This window comes from Mus pahari, chromosome 10 (assembly GCF_900095145.1).
Source record: "Mus pahari chromosome 10, PAHARI_EIJ_v1.1, whole genome shotgun sequence".
NCBI classification, from domain to species: Eukaryota; Metazoa; Chordata; class Mammalia; order Rodentia; family Muridae; genus Mus; species Mus pahari.
The window spans coordinates 42,665,997-42,687,284 of record NC_034599.1 but is presented as its reverse complement, the minus strand read 5'-3'; the positions used below and the strand labels follow the sequence as shown (position 1 = coordinate 42,687,284).

At 45.3% G+C, this 21,288-nt stretch overlaps 1 protein-coding gene across 6 annotated transcripts in view; it reads right to left on the bottom strand.

Moving 5' to 3' along the window:
- Cadm1 (cell adhesion molecule 1) overlaps positions 1-20,988 on the bottom strand; it is a 325,322-nt gene extending 304,334 nt beyond the window's left edge. For 2 of the 6 annotated variants that reach the window (XM_021207958.2, XM_021207960.2), the window contains exon 1: positions 20,653-20,821. In XM_021207958.2, the coding sequence (XP_021063617.1) occupies positions 20,653-20,785 (133 nt within the window). In that variant the 5' untranslated portion in view covers positions 20,786-20,821. Of the gene's footprint in view, positions 1-20,652 lie in introns of all 6 variants that reach the window. The other 4 variants (XM_021207957.2, XM_021207961.1, XM_021207962.2 and 1 more) reach the window with 4 other exon arrangements.
- Between the last annotated feature and the right edge of the window lie 300 nt (positions 20,989-21,288).

The following is a 21,288-nucleotide window of genomic DNA, read 5'->3' as shown; positions in this document are numbered from 1 at the left end:
GAGCTCCTCTAAGTTTAATGAGTTGAGCTGCAAGTCCCTTGGTGAGTGGGAACAGAGGTGGAAGACCCTGCTCTGATGTCATCCTCTACAATGCTTAATTCCATCTGGGAAATACATGCTATGCACTGGATCCCACAGAATCCCCCAAAGAATTAGCTGGGAGTCTGTGAACTACATGCCAGGGGGGAAATGAGAGGGTGCTCCTGAGGTCTGGAATTTATACCTCTCTTAACATTCAAGGTTTAAACGTAATAAAACAAGCAGTACTTCAGGCAAATTGTGTTTTTCGATGGAATTTTCCCTTCTGAGGTTAAGATTTTGAAAGTTTGCTCAAATGTCCTTCTGCTCTTCTTGGTTCTCTCAGTTATTAGGTTCCAAATCCCTGTCATTGGGCAAGCGGTGAACACGCAATAATTATGTCCTACTTCTCTCTCTCTCCGTCTCTATCATCTTTAAATCCATGATATCTCAATCCAACTGATGTCAGTAAATCCAGGCGCTCCCAACTTTTCTCTAAAACTCTTAAAACTATTTGAATGAGGTGTTGAGCAGCTGTCAGTTATGGATTTGAAAATAAAGAGGAGCCTGAAAATTGTACGTTCAGTATAAAAAGATTAGGTGAGGCAATTCAGAATGTTTAAGAACTTTAAATCAAGTTAAAAGCAGTTACTACGGCCAAAGCTCATGAAGCTCCGCTTAAGAGTCGCATTAACCTGGCAGTCAAAACTATTTAAAATGAATAATGTTTCTTTCACATTTCACTCACTTTCAGCACCATTTAAAAAAAAAAAAAAAAAAAGGAAAGAGGGAAACCCACACTGTGAATTGACACATGGTCACACAGTCACGTAACGGTGACCTTCCAAATCAAGCTTCCTAAGGACACAGCTGACGCTGTTAATCCATGAACTACTGGATGACCTACACCCCCCTCTTAAGGCTAAAAAGGATAATTTTTCAAATGAAGAAAGGACAATGAAGATATTCCAAAGGTTTTTCAATCTAAAAGGCAACAGAATGAAAAAAAAACTCAGTTTCATATGCCCACAGTGGCTGAACCCATCTTCAATGAGACCCACTAAATTTGGAGTTACCATGGTACAGCACAGCCTTTACCAAACCCTTCTCATCTGGTTTTGTTTTGTTTTGTTTTGTTTTGTGTTTTTGGTATTGTTGTTGCTTTTTATTTGAGGGGAGGGGGAGTTTTGTTAAATATGGTAACATGATGTGGTTATTCAGATCTATATTAAAACTAAGTGCAAATAAGCCTGTTTTCAGTACTTTACAGATAAGGGGCACTAGCAGTGGTTCACTACACTGCGCAGACAGGGGATGTGCCCACCATCATAGAATGCTCCATAGAACAGCATAGAAAGGAATAGCCAAAAAAGGCAATCAAGATTAGCCTGCAGGTTCCAGAGTTCTGCTGCTGAATGAAGCCACTTGTCATCCAGACACACCCTAAAGGAAGTCAGGTTTAGTTGTATTATTTAACTGTGTGTGTGTGGGGGGGGGGGGCAAAGTGCCCTCGGAGGCCAGCAGTGACTGATCTTCTGGAACCAGAGCTGCAGGTGGTTGTGAGCTTCTTTGAAGTGAGTGCTGGGAACCGAACTTGGGTCCTCTGAAAGAGCACTAAGTGCTCTGAACTGCTGGGCTATGTCTCCAGCCCTGCTGCTATGTATAATATATGAAGAAGAATTAGGAAATTCAGTCTACAAGTTGGCATGTTGCTACATCTCTCTGCTCAACTGTATGTTAAACTGCTCCAAAGTGCCAATTCAATGCACGTACTAAGGAACTGCTATGGTTTAGAAATGGTTCTCATCACCAAAGTCTGTATTTAAAATGGCTGGTGGACATAATGTTCTTGGGAGTCAGAATCTTTCACAGAAAATGTCTTTCCTCACCAGCCAGATTAGCTCTCTCCTGAATGGATCACATCTCAGGAGAACTAGCTATTTTAAAGCACTCTCAGCCCATGTGCTTACCTCCTTCTAGTATGACTGTGGGCCTTGCCAGCAATGAAGGGGGCACCAGAAGCTGGACAGTTGCCAGCACCATAGTTTTGGCCTTTCAGAACTATGAGTCAAAATAAATCTCTTTTCTTTATAAATTACCCAGCTTTGGGTACTGTCACCGCAACAAAATGCACTGAGATGGGAGCCTTTTTTCCCACTTCTGCAGGAGCCGAAAACTAGAGTTGCAGACACTAATCTACCTAAAGAATGGGAGCTGTGACTAATGATGGATCCCTCCCCCCACCCCACCGCCATGCTCTTCCTGCCAAAGCTATCATTCATCACACAAAACGCAGTTGTGAGCTTCACAATTCGTTCTTCACTCAACACCGCAACCTAAAGAATCTTACTGCACTTGGGTGGTACAGACAGGTGGAACAGGCTTCCCATAGTTATCTGTTCCTGTTGGCTTCGGTTGTTTGGTTGTTTTTTCTGGTTTTGCCATACCTGAACTGTATGCTAAGGCACTCAGGTCTCATTCTATTCCTTTCTACAACCTTCTCCAGTGGTCCTTTACATTCCAGACAACACATTTCTCTCTGGTGAAGCCTTCTCTTCCATGGCACTAACCTGCATAACTCTGGCACCTTAGCAAAGACTCTTGCATCTCAGTGAGCCCCACCTACCTCCCCTCAGTCCTACCTTCTGCAACAGGTCCTTTCTGTGGTCAACCAAACCTCCTCCCCCTCCTCCTTCTTCTTCTTGTCCTCAACACACCATCCTCCTTCAGGCTCACTTGCACACTCCTGCCCTATCTATAACATCTAACATTTTATCCACATTGAAATAGTTAATAAATTTCTTTGCTGAGTTTAGTTTTGCAAATCCACATCTCCAACTCTACTCTCGAATTCTCTCCAACTCAAGAACCTTATTTTCAAACTGCTTTCTAAACATTTCTCCTGGAGTCAGTAACAGCTTAGCTGATGTCTTCAAGCCAAGCTTACTAACCTCAACATCTCACATTTTTCTAACTTAATTGGAACAGCCATTTTTCAAAGTCACTCAGATTCAGCCCCACAGTCCACCTTCACTTCTGCTCTTTGTTTCCTCTATCCCTACTTCCCACTCAGGCCCCGAATCCAGTCAGTTCTGCCTCTCGTCTCTGAGCACTGCCCCACTTCAAGCCTTCATTAGGATTAAACTATTATCCCCCAACCTAGTGCTCAGTTTCTAATCAAATCTCTGGGTTTCTAATCACTCTCAGATCCACATCCTAAATGAAACTTGTTTTTACTTCACTATTCAAAAAGCTTTCATTAGCTCCAAATGGCTTCCTAAGTTTAATCTAAACTCAGATTCCAAGGTTTTCCACACCCCACCTTATCTTTTGCTAATCCCATTTCTCACTAGCCATTTTCACTTTTCTACCCATAAGCCTTTAGTCACGTGGTCTTCCTCAAGCATCTCTCTTTATAAGTATTTCCTGAACTTTCAGAACTTCGTTTCGATGCAAAGCCTTTGAGACACCCCTACTCCCTCCCAACAAGTTCCCTCCTGATGGGAAGTCCCACATGCCAAGTGATGGAAAAGCTCAATTCCTTCTCCAGTTCTCTGCTGCAGCCACAGCAACTTCTCATGGGAGCCCAAAGCAAATAGGGAGAGAAAATGCCAGACAGATACACACTCCTCATCACTGCCTACAGGGGAAGCCTAGTCAGTGTGATTGCCCAGGACACAGCTTTGCTCTCTCTGGCCTGCTGTTCTGAATGTGAAAGCATCCTTTTGTTTAAGCCACTGGTAAGGAACTTTAAACTAAAATAAAACAAGACAAACAAGTAAGAAGCAAAGCACACTTCCTCCAGGAAGTACCAGACATATACAGAAACGGAGGGCTTCTCCTGCGGAAATCAAATTTCTTTGCACCAGACAAATGTTGAAAAAGGAATTTCGCTTTTATCAGTTATTCCATTATGAGGATATTACATACTGAGACCCCTTCCTACCTCTCCTTTCATGCTTCTTTCCTTCATGAGATGTTCAGGCCAAAATCCTGAAGATGATGACCTCATTTTTTAAATGCCCAAAAACTTTGGGAAATGTTCTATTAAAATATATCTCTGTATGCTCTCAGCTGATGGAGGATAGAGACATAAACCATAGGCAAATTAATATGAAAATGGGAGATCATTTTTTGGCCAAAAAATAAATGAAGAAAAAGTCTGTTACTTCCTTACTCTAAACTTCCAAGTTTTTTGATTGAGTCAAGCTCCTGCATGAATGGATGAGGGCACTTGAGGAATAACAATCCTGGGTGAGAAGAAAACCGAACTGACAGGTTATTTAAGGAATCATCAACTTGTTTTCATGCAAATGACCAGAATAATGAAATAAGCAATCCTGCAGGCAGGATCTAGATGCAATTGTTTTAAAATAGGATACTTGAAGCATTCACCACCTAATTCCAGAAGAAACTGAAACTGATTAACTCATCTTTTCTTCTTGGATAATACCAGCCATATACCATGCATTAATACACTGGCCAAATTTGTATTACAAAGGTGTCATTTTTCTTGGATATTGCCATCAAATCGTTATTAACTTGACAGTAGGTCATATTGATAAGGATATGTCTTTGAAGAATTATGGTAAGAAAAAGAAGGTTTAATGCCTTCAACTTAAAAGATTTCTCAAAAGGGCAATCCTGAAAAAACATCTGCGGAGGAGAGCCTGGCACATGGTAGAGAGAGAACTAAAGGGAAAGTGTCATTCCACTCCAAGCCACAGCTCATTGTGTAATCTACTCACAGTGCCCAGGCAACGCAGCAAGCCGTGTAACCTACGGAACTACAGGAGAAGCATCCGTAAAAATACTACGATCCCCATCACTCAAAGTACTTAAAGCACCAGATCCCGACTAGTCTGGATGCAAGCCTCAGGCAGGGGAAGAGGAATCTGGATGGATGGCTGTAACTATGAAGACAGTGCTGGAGAAAGAAGTCATAAAAAACAAATCCTCCCCTTCCCCAGCCTGCCGGGGAGGGAGAGCCAGTGAGCGCATCACTCCTGACAGTGAGGAAGAGGGTTGGCCACCCCTCCTCTCCAACACCCTCCCAAGGTCACAGTACATCAGCGTTACAAATATACTTAAAAAAAATATTACAGCAATAAACTCCAGATAGTGTGGTTCCACCTCTACATTCAAGGCAAAGACCAAACTCCAAACATCCCCTGAATCACAAAGTAACATGGAAGGCATTCTGCTCTCTCCCTGTGCAGACTCCCCCATCTTCCACAGCGACTGAAAGGAAATCTCTCAGTTTAAACCGAGACCAGTTGTAGGCAATTAACTTTATAAGCTTCACTTTGTCTCGGTCTTAATTCCTACCAACGATGCAGTCAGAGTGGAAAGGGGTCCAGACAAACGTGCTGCCTTGCCCATGTTTTTAAGCACAGCAACAAGCCATTTCTCATGTGTGATCAGATTACTGTGATCTATTTTTTGATTCTGCAGCCACTGACTCCACATACATCTTTATTACCGTACAGGGAAAATTGTCACCCTGAGGTTTAAATTTCCCTATGTTCGCCACCTCTTTCGAGGATATATCTCAGTTTTAAGACAAGATTCTTCTGAAAGCCGACAGGAGGAGGAGAAGATGACCTCTGAGATAAGTTTCTCGGTTTTGCCGTTACAACCTAGCAATGACTCAAAGTCCAGCTATCCCAGGACTGTGGAGTGACTAAATAAATGGGAATAGTCTCTTATCTGGGCTGGTAGTCTAAATCTCTCCAGTGATTGCCCACCAAGTACAAACAAACACCAGAAGCTGCTCCTTTGAGCTTCGGAATGGTCAGGCATTCTTCAGTTCTTCATTCACGAGGAGAGAAAAATCAAACTTTTGAGAATTACAGTCCTAGAAGCTGTGATCTGACAACCTTGACGGTAAACTCACAAAGAGTAAGCCTGGTACACATCGTATATCCCAACTAGGAGACTTCACGAGTGAAAAAGGATAGGACACACACCTACTGGAAATTCAATTGTGTAACAGGAAACTGGCGAATAAAAGAACACCTCGGGCTGGTTCACGTTCAAGTTGGTCTTCTACTCTGAACTAGTGTCATTGTGTCCCCTGTTCAAGTGCATACTGAAAGGATTTAGAAAAGTTGTAATAGGCACCTAATATCCAATTCATTCATGCTGACCGTGTGTTACACACAGGCCTGTGCATCCAGTGCTGTTAGGCTATCAATGCAAATAAGAAATCGTCCTGCTACTCAAGACACAAACATGCCCATCCACTACACGTGGACACATGCCAACATGTGAAAAAGTAAAATGCCAACTATCATGGAAGAATCAGAGACACTTCAGTAGAGGTTGCAAGGACAATACTGTAATATGCCTGGGAAACTACGGAAGACCTGAAAAAGAAAAGAACAGACTTGGGTCATTCTGTATGTCATCTAAATTTGCTAACCCTGAGGCAGGAAAAAGAATGAGACATTTCTCTCCTTAGAAAGAAGCCAGAGAAAAACCAAACACGCAGCAAGTATGTACAAGAGGCTGGCTTCCAAGAAGGATGTTTGCTGGGGAGAAGCAAGTCAAGTCAGGAAACATAATGTACAAAGTAAAGTAAGCCCCAAGCCAAGTACAGAGGAGAACCACAGAATCCAAGCTCACCAAGCTGAGCGCTTGGGGAAGGGTCCTTCCAGAGCCAGTGCTGAGCTGAAGTCTCAGGTCATAGAGTCAGCAGAGACTGATAATGTACCCCAAGCAAAAGCGGGCTTGGAGCAGTAGGAATGCACTTACTTCTGTGGTCCACGTGCGGAGGGCGGGCTGGGAGGAGGTGAGAGCAGAAGACAGACGGGAGGTGATAAAAGGCACTGCAGGCCTCCCGGAATGAGCAACCCCTGTCTTAAAAGTACCAAGAACACATTTAAGGATCTTAACCCTACCAGACTGAGTTCCCACCACAGCAGGAAGGACGTGAATATCTATATGCTGTGTACTCAGTGCTAGGGAACAGATCAATGCTTTTTCACATTTTGCTCGGGAGGCCAGTCAGGGGCTCAGGTCTGGTAGGGTTAGGCTAGAAAGTGACGATCCACATAGAAACAGTAGTAAAGATGCATTGCAGAGGAGGAGGCTACAAGCAAATGGACCGATTAAGGCACCGGAATACCAACTTAAATCCACTTTCTTTGGCTGCAAAATTAAGCTGGAAGGACTTATAAATCATTAGAGGAAAGAAGATGGTGAAGAAGACAGTGGCACTCTGAGGCCACACCCAGTCAAACTCCAGGGTGGATGATAGCAAGATTCTTCACGGGGACATCCAGGGTAGAGGAAGGGATAAGGGGGAGGTTTGGCTATAGACACTACGGTTTGAAAACCACATAATTACATGTTTAAAATTACAGAGCTGGAAGGTTGAGCTAGTTTGTGTCCTGGTTCTGCTATCTTCTGTTTGTGCTGCTTCTCTCTCCTCCTGCTCTCAGTTCCTACCTGTAAAAGAAATCAACAGGAGTAAGTACTGTCTGAGTGACAGGGAGAACAAGTGAGCTCACAGCAGACAGCAAGGCAGACTTGCTGTTCTCGCTTCACATCCGCTGGGATGGTGCAGACACTGCAGTGGAGGTAGTCAACAGGCAGGCTTCTGTCCTTGTTTCTTTAAAACATGGTCTGAGACTTAAATACAAAGGGTACCTTGGTTATGCACTGCACACTTTAGAGTAGGCTATACTATGTTTTTTTGTTTGTGTTTTTGTTTTTTTAAGTAGATTTGGATGTGGTGGTAAACTCCTGTAATCCCAGGACACAGAGGAAGAAGATCACCTCCAGTTCAAAGCCAGTCTAGGCGGAACCGTAAGTTCCAGGCTAGAATGTCAAGACCCTCCTTAAAAAATAATAATAAAAAGAAGGAAAAGTTGGAGCTTGTGCTGTAATTATCCAACTTATTAGAGGGGAGAAGCATTTCTCAAATGATTGTCAAAAGCTAAGTAAAATGCAGTCAAAGACTGCATATTCCAGAAACTGATAAATATCAGACACACATTGCATCAGTAGAGAAAGGCAGTCCTTTCTTGTTGAAAGAAATTGGAAAATTAAAAATATATACAGAATTCCACCCAAGAAAAAGTTTTCTTGGTTTCTAGAACAAAGCTGAATGACAGGAGGTCATTTAAATAAATGGGAAGCAGCCAGGGTGGGTCCAATAAAGAGAATACAGAGATCTCTAACACAATCTTAAAAGAGTAATAGTGCCCCTTTAAAAAAAATAGGAAGCACAATAAAAATAAAATTGAAAGATTGTTTTATTTTTAAAGCAGAAAAAGTGGGGGATTTTTTTTAGCTAGGTGGCTGATTTATGTACCCAAAAAAATATATCTACAAAATCAACCCTCCCACACACCTCTCTCTGAGAGAGAGAGAGAGAGAGAGAGAGAGAGAGAGAGAGAGAGAGAGAGAGAGAGAGAAGGAGAAGGTTGTTTGGCTTTTGGGGGTGTGTGGAGGATGAATGAGGGACAACCCTGGCTGTCCTGGAACTCACTCTGTAGAGCAGGCTGGCCTCGAACTCAGAGATTCACCTACCTCTGCCTCTCACATGCTGGGGTCAAAGACATGTTCCACCACTGCCAGGACAACTAGGATCTTTTTAAAGATAACAAGAACAGAGAGGGAAGGGAGATCTGATATTTACTTGGTAAGATCATGGTCCACAGTGGTATGGGGAAGTAATTTAAAAATCCTTCCATATTACTTATAAGATATGGATGGAGCTGGGACCCAGGGTTCTCTCCTGGGATGGAGGATGTATGGAATGGGAGATGGAGAAAGACAACTTGGATGCCAGGCTAGAGCAGAAGGCATCCATGTTACATGTCATGACTGAGCTGAACAAACATTAGACAGACAGGCCAGGTAACAGGCATGTATGCACTGTGGAGGGGGTGTTGAGAAGGTTACAAAAGTCCTACCTCTGCCCAGGGACAAGACAAATCTGACGAGTGCAACAACTCTCTATTTACTGAGCAATCCTCCACAAACAAGAAATGGGATTCCTTGGAGAAATAACTAGATATAGTTCCAGGTTAGCCTAGAGCTGATGACGTAGTGAGAAAGTACTTGGAAGAATGGGCAACAAGATGGCTCAGTGAGTAAAGGTCCCTATATCCTGAGTTTAATCCCCAAGATCCTCCAGCAGAAGGAGAGAACCATTTCCTCCACGCTGTCCTCTGACCAACACACACACACTAGAGCGTGCACACAGACACACAGGCACATGTGGACTCACATATATAAAATACATACATGTAACAAAGAATTTTAACTAGCAAGGCAACATGGAAGTGAGACAGCAGACTTCAAAGATGCTCTCAATGGGCCACCTTTGATGCAAATGAAAGGTCAAATCACACTGAATTTCTATTTTTTAAAATCCATTTAAAAAGAAGTGTTGAGAAACAAGCTCTTCTCAACGCAGCAATACCTCCACCTAATATTCGAATCCCAGAATTGGAAAATGGAAAGTCTGTAAGCTCTGGTGGGGTATTTGACACAATTCGTGCTGTTGCCCGGTTAACTCAGTGCCGTAAGAGAAAAGGACCAGCATTCTCAAAATTATCCCACAGACTTCTTCATTAATTACAAAAGGGCAACAATGGAGAAACTTGAGATCTAGCTAAACTAAGTGATTAACTTGGCATTTTTACCCAGGATCAAGGGAAAACCTAATAAGAAGCTACAAGATGACAACATCAGTTCAGCTATCTAGTATCTCACCAAAAATGCTTAATCCGAGCCAAACCGGGAGGAAAGGTGCCACCACAGAACATGCTAGAAAACGTCATATCTAGACTGAAAATGGCAGGGCCAAGAAAGACACCTCTCTTTTGAAAAAAAAAATCCTTTCAATGGAATGGGAGGAGCATCCCAGTAATAAAGTACTAGTCCACCATGCAGGAAGCTCTCTGGCTGATACCTAGAACCACAAAATGACGATGACAACGACGACGACGACGACGACGACGACGACGACGACGACGACGACGACAGAAAAAAGGGTGGACAATAGGGAAATGCTTTTACACTGAAAGATCCCAGAGACATGAAAACTAAATCCAGTGTGTGTGTGTTGGTGACTTCAAGATCTATACTGGGCAGGATAAAGCAACGTTAATGGGCTGATGGAACAAAGACTATGTCCTTGATATTAGATAATAGTAGATGTATGTCAATTGCATAGTGTCATTTCAGAGATTGAACATGAAATTAATCTTATTCTCAGGAATGCCGTAACAAATATTCAAGAGTCACATATCATACCTGTTAATTCATTTTCCTGGGGTTCAGAAAAAAGAAAAACTAGGAATATATGTTTACATATTATTTAGGGATATGGCAATAATACAAATGGTCAAAAGTTAACGGCTGAGAGCTCTAAAGTAGAAACAAATATGCATCATCATTGTACTTTGATTTCAAGTTCCCTGAGATTTTTAAATTTTCAAAAAAATACAAACCAAAACAAAACCTGGTGAGAGAAAACAAACAAACAAACAAATATCAAAAAGCACACATCTAACTACCTTCTTGAAAGAGAGAAATATGCCCAACTGTCTCTGGCATATAACAGATACTCAAATGAATAATCTCTTCATAAATCAAATGTTTGTTCTTCTCTACCAGCTGCCTTACGGGCTAGCAGCACCATGTCTTTATTCACATAGTAAATACAATATAAGAGGTTGATTAAAATAATAAAGTCTGTGTTTAAAGGCCTGATAATTAGATTATGATCACGCTGTTTCTCTGATGTTACATGATTCCACTCACTTGTTTCCTTCACGTCTCAAAGCAGACTGAGAACATCTTGAATTAATCCTTTCAACATACTTTTTCAATACTGCCTCACATGTAAGGGATTTACAAATGATTATGTATTAGGAGACATCACCCAACACCACTAGGTAGATATTTTAATAAAGAGATGGATAGACATGGATACTTCCAGCGTAAACATCCCTCGGTGTGTGGTCTGCTTCGACTGCTGTCATTCTGTAAGGCAGGCCGCTTTGCTCTTCTTCATACTCCTTCTGTGGAAGCAGAAGCAAGGCTTCCACTTGCCAACCTGGCCCATGGAGGGAGAGATCTGCTCCAGGAGCAAATAGCACACCAGCAGCTAACACCCTTGTGATCGCTAACAAAGCTGGAGACAGGGGCCAGGGGGCTCTTGACAAGGATGCTCGCTCACAAGATAGGCATAAGCAAAAGTGAAAGTGGGTGCCATTTAAGCTAATCTCTACTTGAACCTTTTAAGAGATAAAACCATTTGAGCAGTAATTTAGTTCTAAATTAACTTGGGTTTTTTTTTTCTCCCTATCGTTAAAGTTTTCATTGTTTAAATAAGGGTTTCTGCAAGAGAAATGAGGCAATGCTCCTGTTTTATTCAGAAGAATGGAGCTGATGATGTGCAAGGACTAGGCGGCTTGACTTAACACAGGCAGAAGCGGCCAAATACTCAAACACCGTCTGACCCTCAAGACTCCTCGAGCGTCGGAAGACAATGAAAGGTCACACCACTATATCACCACAGTGCTAGCCTTTCTGCACCATCAAGAACTGTACCAGGCAAGGAAAACCAAAGGCACGGAGGGCGGTAGGCAGATGGCAATACCAGATCCTCCGACAGGATCCCTCAGACAGCAAGTTCAACAGTGAGCCCGAGAAACAAGAACCCCATGGTTTTGTTTATTGAGCCCATGATAACTTGTCCTCTATTACTATCTACCAAAAAAAAAAAGCTGGCATGACTGTGTTGAGTTCAGCAGCCCTACTCCCAAACTGACTAAGTTTGAACACTAACTGACAGAGGCCAAGGAGCACTCTCCTGCCGCCTCTCAGGTGGGTTTTTCCTGGTAGCTACGAGCACCAGATGTAAGCATCAAGATGCCATCTGCAAGGTGGCATTTCCCGGATCACCTTCACAGCGGCTGATCTCATACCAAGCCAGTAGATCTACACAACGTCCTTTGATTTTGCTTTCTCACCCTTGAGAGACAGTTCTCCTTTGAAAACTTCACTTGGGGGCTCAAAGTGTTACTTTGACAGGCTGTAATTTAAGTCACTTACACCGTTTGTCTTTAGGCTAGAATAAAGCATAACATTCAAACAGGTTCCACCAAAAGGCCACAATGTGTTCTCAATGTTCTGAAGCTTAAACATTCTATGAGAATTTATGACCGCAATACTGACAACTTATGTCACAATCTTTAATTGGCATAAAGAAACACAGCCCCACACACACCTGTAAAACAGAAAAAGAAAGGCCCTCGGGGAGGCCTTCTTTAGAGAAGTGCAGGCTGGTTAAAATGAAAGTCAGAAGGGAAAGGCATCTACTCTCAAAGGAGATGAGGAGAGAGAGCCATCCTTCACCTATGAGCCAAGACACACAGTTAAAGGAAAAGCAGGGTCGTTTTATGCCATGGCGACCAGCTGAAGCTGATGGGCAGAACCACTCTCTTCCTCGGGTTCACTGCAGAATCATCAGTCTTCCAGTCCCATCAGGGTTGGGCTGAAAAGTAATAAGAAATGAAGGCAATTAGAGAGGAAATGAGAGAGCAACTGAGGAAGGAACGGCCAAAAGAGACAAGCAGCTCAGAGACTGGATTTGAAGCAAGAAAACAAGAATTTGAGATTAGGCTTCTGAAAGAGAAGCTCCAAGATGCTGTCCTGGGAGGAATTCCAACTGCATCGGACAGACTCAAGCTACCTCTGAGGAGAGGGGAGGGAGGGGAGTGGCTAGGCACCTTCAACTGGGAAAACACAGCGCGTAGTGGGCACTAAGTTTCTAAAGCGTCATGAAGGAAAAAGAAATCATGGCACATTTAATTTCAATGTTGGGAAATGAGTTGGGTTAGGAAGGCACCTGCCTGAAATGCCTGAAGCTCTGGGCTTGGTGCTGAGCACAGCTCAGTCTCCAGAGCCACATAAGCAAGGTACGGCTGACGGACACCTGTAACCTTGTGCTCGGCGGGTAAAAATCATCTCTGACTTCTTAGCCAGCACTTCTCAAACAATAACAACTATGACCAGGGGCTGGGGGAGAGTGGTATTGTGCCCAATAACGAAGAAGACTTTGAGGGAAGCTGTAACCAACGCACAACAAAGGTCCATTTCGGAAAAGCCATCCCAGCCATGTAAGAACATGGCAGGGACAACAGGAGAGATAAGGCAGATGAGCCCTTTGTTTTCCAGCAGATTCTTCTCCACCTCTCCAGGGATGGCATAACTTAATTCTAACTCGGTGGTGCTGTCTCATGCTAGAGAGTTGAGAGGGAATTAAACAGTCTACCTTCCCAAAGAACTCTGCCAAGAGCAAGACACTTACTCTCGGCATTGACAGAAGCCCACACTCACTGGAACCTCAAACCCCAAGGAGTGTTTAAGTATGTACCATAGCACTTTCACTTTAAGCTTACTTAACACTCGGAAATACCCACAGCAAATGCTGGGGTAAAGAACTTCACTCCAGTGCAGCAATCTACAAAGAGATTTTTTTTTTTTAAATCCCCAACCACAGCTTTTCCTTCGTTGAAGGTCCCCGGGAATCATACAGGGCTCTTCTGGCATCTGCTCGTATCAACCTTTAACACCGAGTTTCCCTTATGCATAACCTTCAAGGCTGCACATCATCTTGGCTACACGAATACCTACATCTCCCTTTTGTCTATCCCTTGTCCATGGACAACTGACCCAAGGCTTTGGAGGATGAGCACTGGAAGACCTTCAAAGAGAGAAAGAAAAAGTGTTCATTAACCCCAACAGCAGCTGCTGCCTAGAGCCTGCAATTTAAATCTCTGAAAAAGAAACTGCGGCTTCTGAAATTCCACCAAGGAGGTATCACTTATGATTACAAACATTCCAGTGGGTTTCTTCCTTCATTGATGGCTTCCAGACAGACAAAGGGTTTTTTTATATATACCATTTTGGTGACATTCCCCAAGCCCTGAATAGAAAATCCTTCATATATTTCTTGACCAATGAATGGTCAAATCAGGAGCCAGGTTTTCCCCTGGCCAGGGACACACAGACCCCTTAACATCATCTCATTGTTCATCATTTCTTGTTCAGGTGGAAACAACTAGAAAAAGCTTCAGATTTGTATCTGCATTAAATGAAACCTTCAAGAAGGAGCTTTGTTAAAATCAAAATAAAGGAGCTGAAGAGATGGGTCAGAGGGTAAGAGCACTTGTTGCTTTTGCACACAGCCTGGGTTCAGTTCCTAGCATCCACACAGCAACGCCCACCCATCACTAACACCAGTTCTAAGGTCCGGGACACCCACTTCGGCGGACTTCGGTAGGCACCAAACACAGGCTTGCTACATGTAGCACACATGTAAGCAAAGATTCATATACATAATGTATATGAATCTTTACATAATGTAAATATTTACATAATGTAAATCTTTTTTAATGAAAATGAATCAATAAGAAAGGGGTGTAGGGAGGGAAGGAGGAAGAATGGGCAACCTCACATGTCACAAACGTTGGAAAAACCAAACCAACTTATTTTCATGGAGAAAAAAAAATTTCAGAAATGAACTGCATTTGTCAAGCATTTCCAGCTGAAATATTAAATATCATTTTTAAATGAATGGGAGAAAATATTGAGAATAAAGTTAGAACCTTTTCTCTCCCTCTCCCCTACTCCCCCTCAGCCCCAACCCACAAGAATAATCCCAGAGTACTCACGGTGAACAGCATGGGTGTCTCATGCCACAGAAGGGATTTTCATCACTTCAGTTACAGACTGAAATCAACACTCAGCCAGTTAGAAATGGGAAAAAGACATTTTTTCTGTTAAGGAATATATGCACAAAATGCAGTATCATTTATACCATGGAGGACTGGAGGGCGTGCGCACACACACACACACACACACACACACACACACACACATCTATACGGGGTATCTCATAGCCATCAAACTAAAATAAGCTTTCCCTACAAAAGTCTGTGGATAGAGGGTAATCATTATGGGAATGACTGGAAATGGACTATTTCACTAAGGGTGCAGACCACAGTGGAGATTAGCCACAATTACTGCATATTTATACAACCATATCTACACAACAATAAACGCATCTTATCCGATCCCAACAAAACCTTGCTCAAAATAAACTAAACCGCAGGAAAGGTCTCCTCAGCACAAGCAGGCATCCACTCTGTTCCTGCTCTCAGTTACCCACTGAGACAACCCTTCATTCCGTTCCTCAGAAAGGCAAGAGGAGCAGACAAGATTCTGTATATCCAGTTGAGAATCTGTATAATTCAGATAATGATACCATAATTATAAGTGAGGAAATTCATTCTGAAGTAACTGTGGAAAAATTATAGGATGCCCAAGATTTATTTAAAATAATCCAGGAGAAATAGGAAGCACAGAGGGGCAGATGCTGAAGGTGGGTAACTGTTGACACTGGACGGTCTGCATGTAGAGTTAATAGGACATTCTTTCTGCTTTTGTGAATACTTGAAATTACCCACAATCAGTGGGGGAGGTGGGGGGGGAAGAGAGAAAATAAGACCAATGTAAAAGTCATCCTGGAAAAAAAAAGTTTCCCTTTAAGAAAATGTTCCCTTTAGCTTTTTCTCTGCAAACGACAAAGGAGAACCTGCAAAGAAAACGGAGGAAGGCTCTCGTTCTAGACTTAAGAAAAGACAAATGGAATCTTAAAAACCAAAACACAAGCTTTCGCCTATGTGAGTGACCACAGCAGCACAGCCCTGCAGTCTCCCACACAAAGGCCCTGTGGATGACTTCCGCACAGTGGCTGCCAGATAAAGTCCAGAGGTTGCAGAATCATTTGTCAACACCGAAGGCAAAGGTACCAAGAGCTGGTCCTTTCTTCCCAGAGGTCACTCCTTCTGATCCATGGGCTTATGACCTAGAGCAAACAATTAATCTCGCTGCCTTCAGAACACAAAATAGTTTGAGCCAAGTATCCTCCCATGATCTGTATCTCTGGGCATCCCTGCCAGGAGGAAGAACAGAAGGTCCACTGGCTGGACATCAAGGGACCTGTCTGCATCCAAGATCTACAGCTAACTCAGCCACCCTCCGTTCAGCTGGGCTTCAGTAGCCTCACCTGAAGACAATGGAACTGCCTAAAAAGATCATGGTTATCTCTTCTTGTCAAAAGTTCCATATTCAAGAAAATCTCTAACACTTTTTAAAGCATGTTGGCACTCTAATGTTATATTTTCTAGTGCATTATTTTGAATACGTAAACTCCTGTATAACATGTATGTTCAAATGTAAATGTACACAGGTTCATATTTGTGTCAGTACACACACAGACTCTGATACTATTAGGTGCTTACATGGGGCTAATTGCTTCCATCTCAAAGCGGCAAATTTTCAGTTCTGCAACAGATGTCGCTGTGTGATTTCTCCTTTCTGTGCTGGATTTTGTGTTAAAAATGCCCAGCATAATGGTCAGTAGCATTCTTCCAAAGAAAGATATACAGCATTTTAATCCTTTGGATTTCTTTCTTTTACATTTTCTTCCTATGTGGCCAATTTCTATTCAAACTACAGTATCAATTAGTTTGGCCCCTTCTAAGAAATACCCTCACATAAAAATGGTCCTTTTGTTAAATGTTCACACGCGCGTGAGAGCACACACACACACACACACACACACACAAATTTTAAAATGCAATACAAACTCTATATGGCTAGCTTTAAAATGTCACAAAAAAAAAAAAAAAAAAAAAACAGGTCCAATAAGTCTCATAGCACTGATTGTCATAGTAGTACTATCAATTTTAAAGAAAAAAAATCACTTAGCAATAGAGGCTGAAGAATTGCAATAATAATAATAATCTCTTATGTATAAAGCTGAAATGTACCAGGTATGGGATAAAGTTTAAAAATAAAATCCTAGAGCACCATTAATGATGATTTTTTTTTTAAATCTGGATTTTCATTTTTAAAACGCCCTTAAAAATAAACAGTTAGGCTGACATAAGTGCAAGGTATCTTTACCTACTATTCTGACATCCATTATCTTGACACATATCCTAGAAAAATGAGCTCTTTCTCCCTTCACCCAGTGCACTGTCCAATGTTGATCAGTCTCAACAGGTAGCTACCCTAGAAGTGTCTTCAGATGAGAGACAACAATGGCGGCAAAGATTTCAAAAATCTCCTTTGAAACCCGAGAGAGAGCCTGTTGGGGCTTTGGAGGGAGTGGAGAGTCAGAGAAGCAGGTAGTGAGTGAGGGACCAACTCCGGTTAAGAATAGGAAGTCAGGAAGAGAGGAAGCCAGAGTGCGCTGCATGTTATCATCTTCCCTGCCCGATACCCCTTTACCAGGAAAGCCACTGGGGAAAACTGGATAAAGCATGTACAACATCCATATGAATAAAGCTCTTTGTTCCAGAGAACTGCCTGCTCTTTTATTCCCCCCTTTTTCGTATTTGTTCATTTCAAAAGATTGCTCAATGGGTCTCTTGTTCCTCCAAAATGTCCCGGGCAAATAATGCAAGCTTGTCTCGTCACACAAGTCACTAAATGAAGCCTTGTGCGTCTCCAGTGACACACTGTAAATATAAAGTGGCATTAATGAGGGATATTTTATCGAAGCTATCGCGGGCAAGTGCAAGTCCCTACTGTGACTATTCAATTTTATGCAGGAACGGCAACAATAGCAGGGCGTCACTTTTGCAAAGTCCCTGTCCCCGGTATGCAAGCCCCAGGCAGCAACAGCAAGCCAGGACTAAGTGCCACCTTCACAAATCCCCCACCCATCAGCCATCTTCTCTAATCCTAAAAAGAGTAAGAGCAGGTTGGTGTACCACAGCTTCCTTCAGGATCCCAAACAGCAGCATGCCTGCACTTTAAACCTGACAGGAGTGATTAACAATGTGCAGGCAATCCTATTTGGATGCACTTCATACAGGTCTGTTTCATCCAAACACCACAGGAGAGATGGGAGTAGATTTTCTCTGAGATGGGAGGTGAGGAATGGGGAACAGGGAAAAAGAATTCAGTTACAAAGGCAAACAGAACCAGGAACCCAATACACAATAGCGGGACTTGGCTCTCTCAGGAAGGATTCGAATGTAATGAAGTTGGAAGGTAACACCAACAGGTTTCTTTAAACGCAGGGAATGAGAAGCAGAGGGCCCTGAGAAAGCTTTACCTTAACATCAGAGGGAAAGAAGTCCTAAGGTGTCCACCTGAAATTGATCCTTGCAGTATGGAATCTAGGGCTTTGCTAAGACTCTCTCAAACTGTATACATACATGCATGCGTGCATACATACATACACACACACATATAAACATACACACACACACAACACTCACATTAAAGAAAGTCAGCTCATTCCCTCGCTACAAATCAAGTCCAATTACTTTCTAATTTGAACACAATCTGATAAGCGGCGAACAAACAGGGATGTACACAAGAGCAAGAAGCTGCTTCCATGGTAACTGGCAACAGAATTTTCCTGTAGCTTTGACATGCACGGTTGAGTTCCAGACCGGTTCCTTTCTAAGTCAGCACACATCCCTCCCCGGGAAGGCAACTTCTCATCGAGAGATAGTACAAATATAGTAGTGTTGTTACTACCCAAAGCCTTCAATGAGCAGGCTTGACAAGGGAGGCAGAATCTAATCCTACTCTGCTGGTTTAGTGGCATTGCATGGCTCCCATTTTTAGTCGAAAAGCAATATCCCGGGCCAGCGCTTCCCTCCCCCACCCTTGGTTCTGCAGCCAATACAAGTCTATTGTTGCCTCTGTAATGCGCCAGTTACCCAGCCTTTACTCACGCTCACGTTTAACTGACACTGGCGCTTTTTACAATGCAGCACGAGGGATCTCTTTCGGGAACACTCTATCGAACCCTTCCAGTCAGTGGCATCACCAGAAATTAAGTTGTAACCACACCGGCTTCGGTTAAACCTAATTATCTTGTAACTCATAAATTAAGAATTCACAGAAGAAAAACATAAACATCCGGAGACAGAACGTAGCATGGAAGACAAAATTCTCAAGCTTGAATGGAAGGTGCTGCCAGAATCCCACCCTTAGAACCTCAATTGGTTCTTCAAGCCGAGTTCCTCCGCAAGCCTATTTTATAATGGGTGTGGGGGTGTCAAATCAACCAACCTGGCATCCCCTAAAATCCGAAGCTAGCATTCCCAAACATCCCCCCCCCCAACAGCACGTCTCCTGCGGTGTTTACATAACTATGTGTCCTCTAGCGTGTAAACAAAAGACACAACCCAAGCAGAAAGGCGCCCCCGGAACCGCAGGCTGGCTGGCCCAGCGCTGCATCCTCCCGGGCTGGGGGCTCCGCAGGTGGGGGATGAGCTCGCAGCATCCTCCACCACTTGTTGCTCCCAGGTCCTGCAGCTCGGGGCTGCGAGGGGTTTTGCAGGCACAGAGAGAGCCCTAGCGCATCCATTCGCGCAGAAGCCCGCTCGCCACCGCCCGGTGCAGCTCGGTCCCGCCGGTCGCCAGGAGGCAGCGGCAGGCGGTACAGCAGCTAGGGGACACCGTGCGGCGGGCAAGAGCGGCGAGGTGGCGGGAAGGCGGTCGCAGCGCGGCCGGTCTCTCCGGTGGGGAAGAGCTCCGGTTCCCTTTTGTTAGCAAATGCAAACACTGCCCTCTTCTTTCGCGACCGCGCCAACGCGCCCGGCACCGGGGCAGCCACACGCGGGGCTCCTGCCAAGCGCTCGGCGTCTTCAGGGAAGGCGCGGCGCTCGCCTAGCCGCCGCCACCCGGGCATATTCTCAAGACGGCCGGCCACGCGGGGAGCGCCCCGAGGCCCGCAGGGCGCACGCTGGGCCGCAGAGGCCGCGAACGCCCCCGCCACCACCTGCGGGCCGCTTGCCCGAAGGACGCGCAGCCGGGAAATCCCGGATCCCCACTCGCGGCAGAGGCCTCGGTGGCGCGGACAAGCTGCGGGCTCCAGGAGCCCTCCTGCAGCGGCGGGGACGAGCGGCCGCCCCGAGCCGGGAACTTTCCCTGCCTGGATTCCAGCCAAGCCGACCCGCAGCCTAGCGGAGGGGGCCGAGGGGCAGCGTTCGGCTGGAGGGAAACACGAGAGGCGTGCAGAGCTCTCGGGCGGGGGACCTGGCTGCAGAGCGCGGACAAGCCGGGGAGAGGACACGACGGTGGGGATGTCCTGGGGACCCGCGAAGGAGAAAGCTTCGGGGAATGGAGAATCGATCGGGGGGCCGAGCTGGAACAGAGGGGGCGAAAGCTTAGCCCGGGGACACAGGAGGACCTGCAAGTTCCAGGGACGAGAGCGAGTTTCGGAGGGTCCGGAAGGTTCGGGACGCCTCCGAGGGCTCCCCTTCCCCCCACGCGCTAGCCCCCGGCCCCGAGCCCACTCCACTCAGCACCCCGCGCTACGCCAGGAAGAAGAGGTGTGGGTGCAGCCATCCCTGAGGGCGCCCATCCGCAGCCGGCGGGCAGGAGAGAAGGGGCGCCGACCCCTCGGCCCCTTCCATCGCAGCCTCGACTTTCCTCGCCACGCTCCCGCCGCTTTGGATTTAGGAAATGGGGGAAGGTTGTCATGGAAACGTCCCCCCTTCCATAGCTACGGCTCCTGGGGGTGCCCGGGGGGGAGGTTTCGGGACCAATCCGCGGGTGCCCACAACCTACCTGTGGGGATCAGTGCCGCGGCCGAAAGGAGCAACAGCAGGAGCCGGAGCCGGAGCCCTGGAGGCGCCGCCGCCGCCGCCACAGCCGCTGCCGCCGCACACTGGGATCCGCTCGGCAGCACAGCACTCGCCATGTCGGGCACCTGCCTCAGACTGGCGGCGGTGGCTGCCTCCGGAGCCCGAGCGGACAGCTAATGAGATGCTAATGAGATGCGCTGGAGGCGGAGTGAGGAGCGACCAATCGTGGTACCGCGAGCCCAACCCGGCTCTCCGAGGACTAGCCCCCTCCCCCACCCCGCCCCCTGGCGCTAGCGTTCGGCCGCGCGCCCGCGCCACCTAGGGGCGGGGCCGAGGGGAGGGGCCTATGCAAATATGTTTACGTTAAAATTCGGCCTCGCTTCCCCGTAGGAGGAGAACCTGTACTGGCCCGCGTCTGGCTCGGTGGCTGGGGAGGGGGTTGCGGCTTCAGGAGGCGGGTCTCTCGCTGTCCTGCACCTTTACTAGGAACCTTTACTCCACTCGCCGCCGCGGACTCCTGCTCCGAGAGTCTGACCGCGAGGTTCCTGGGCCCCGGGCATTGCGTGGGTATCGGCCTGTGGAAGTCATACGTTACAAAATTTCCTTTCCCTCACCTTGC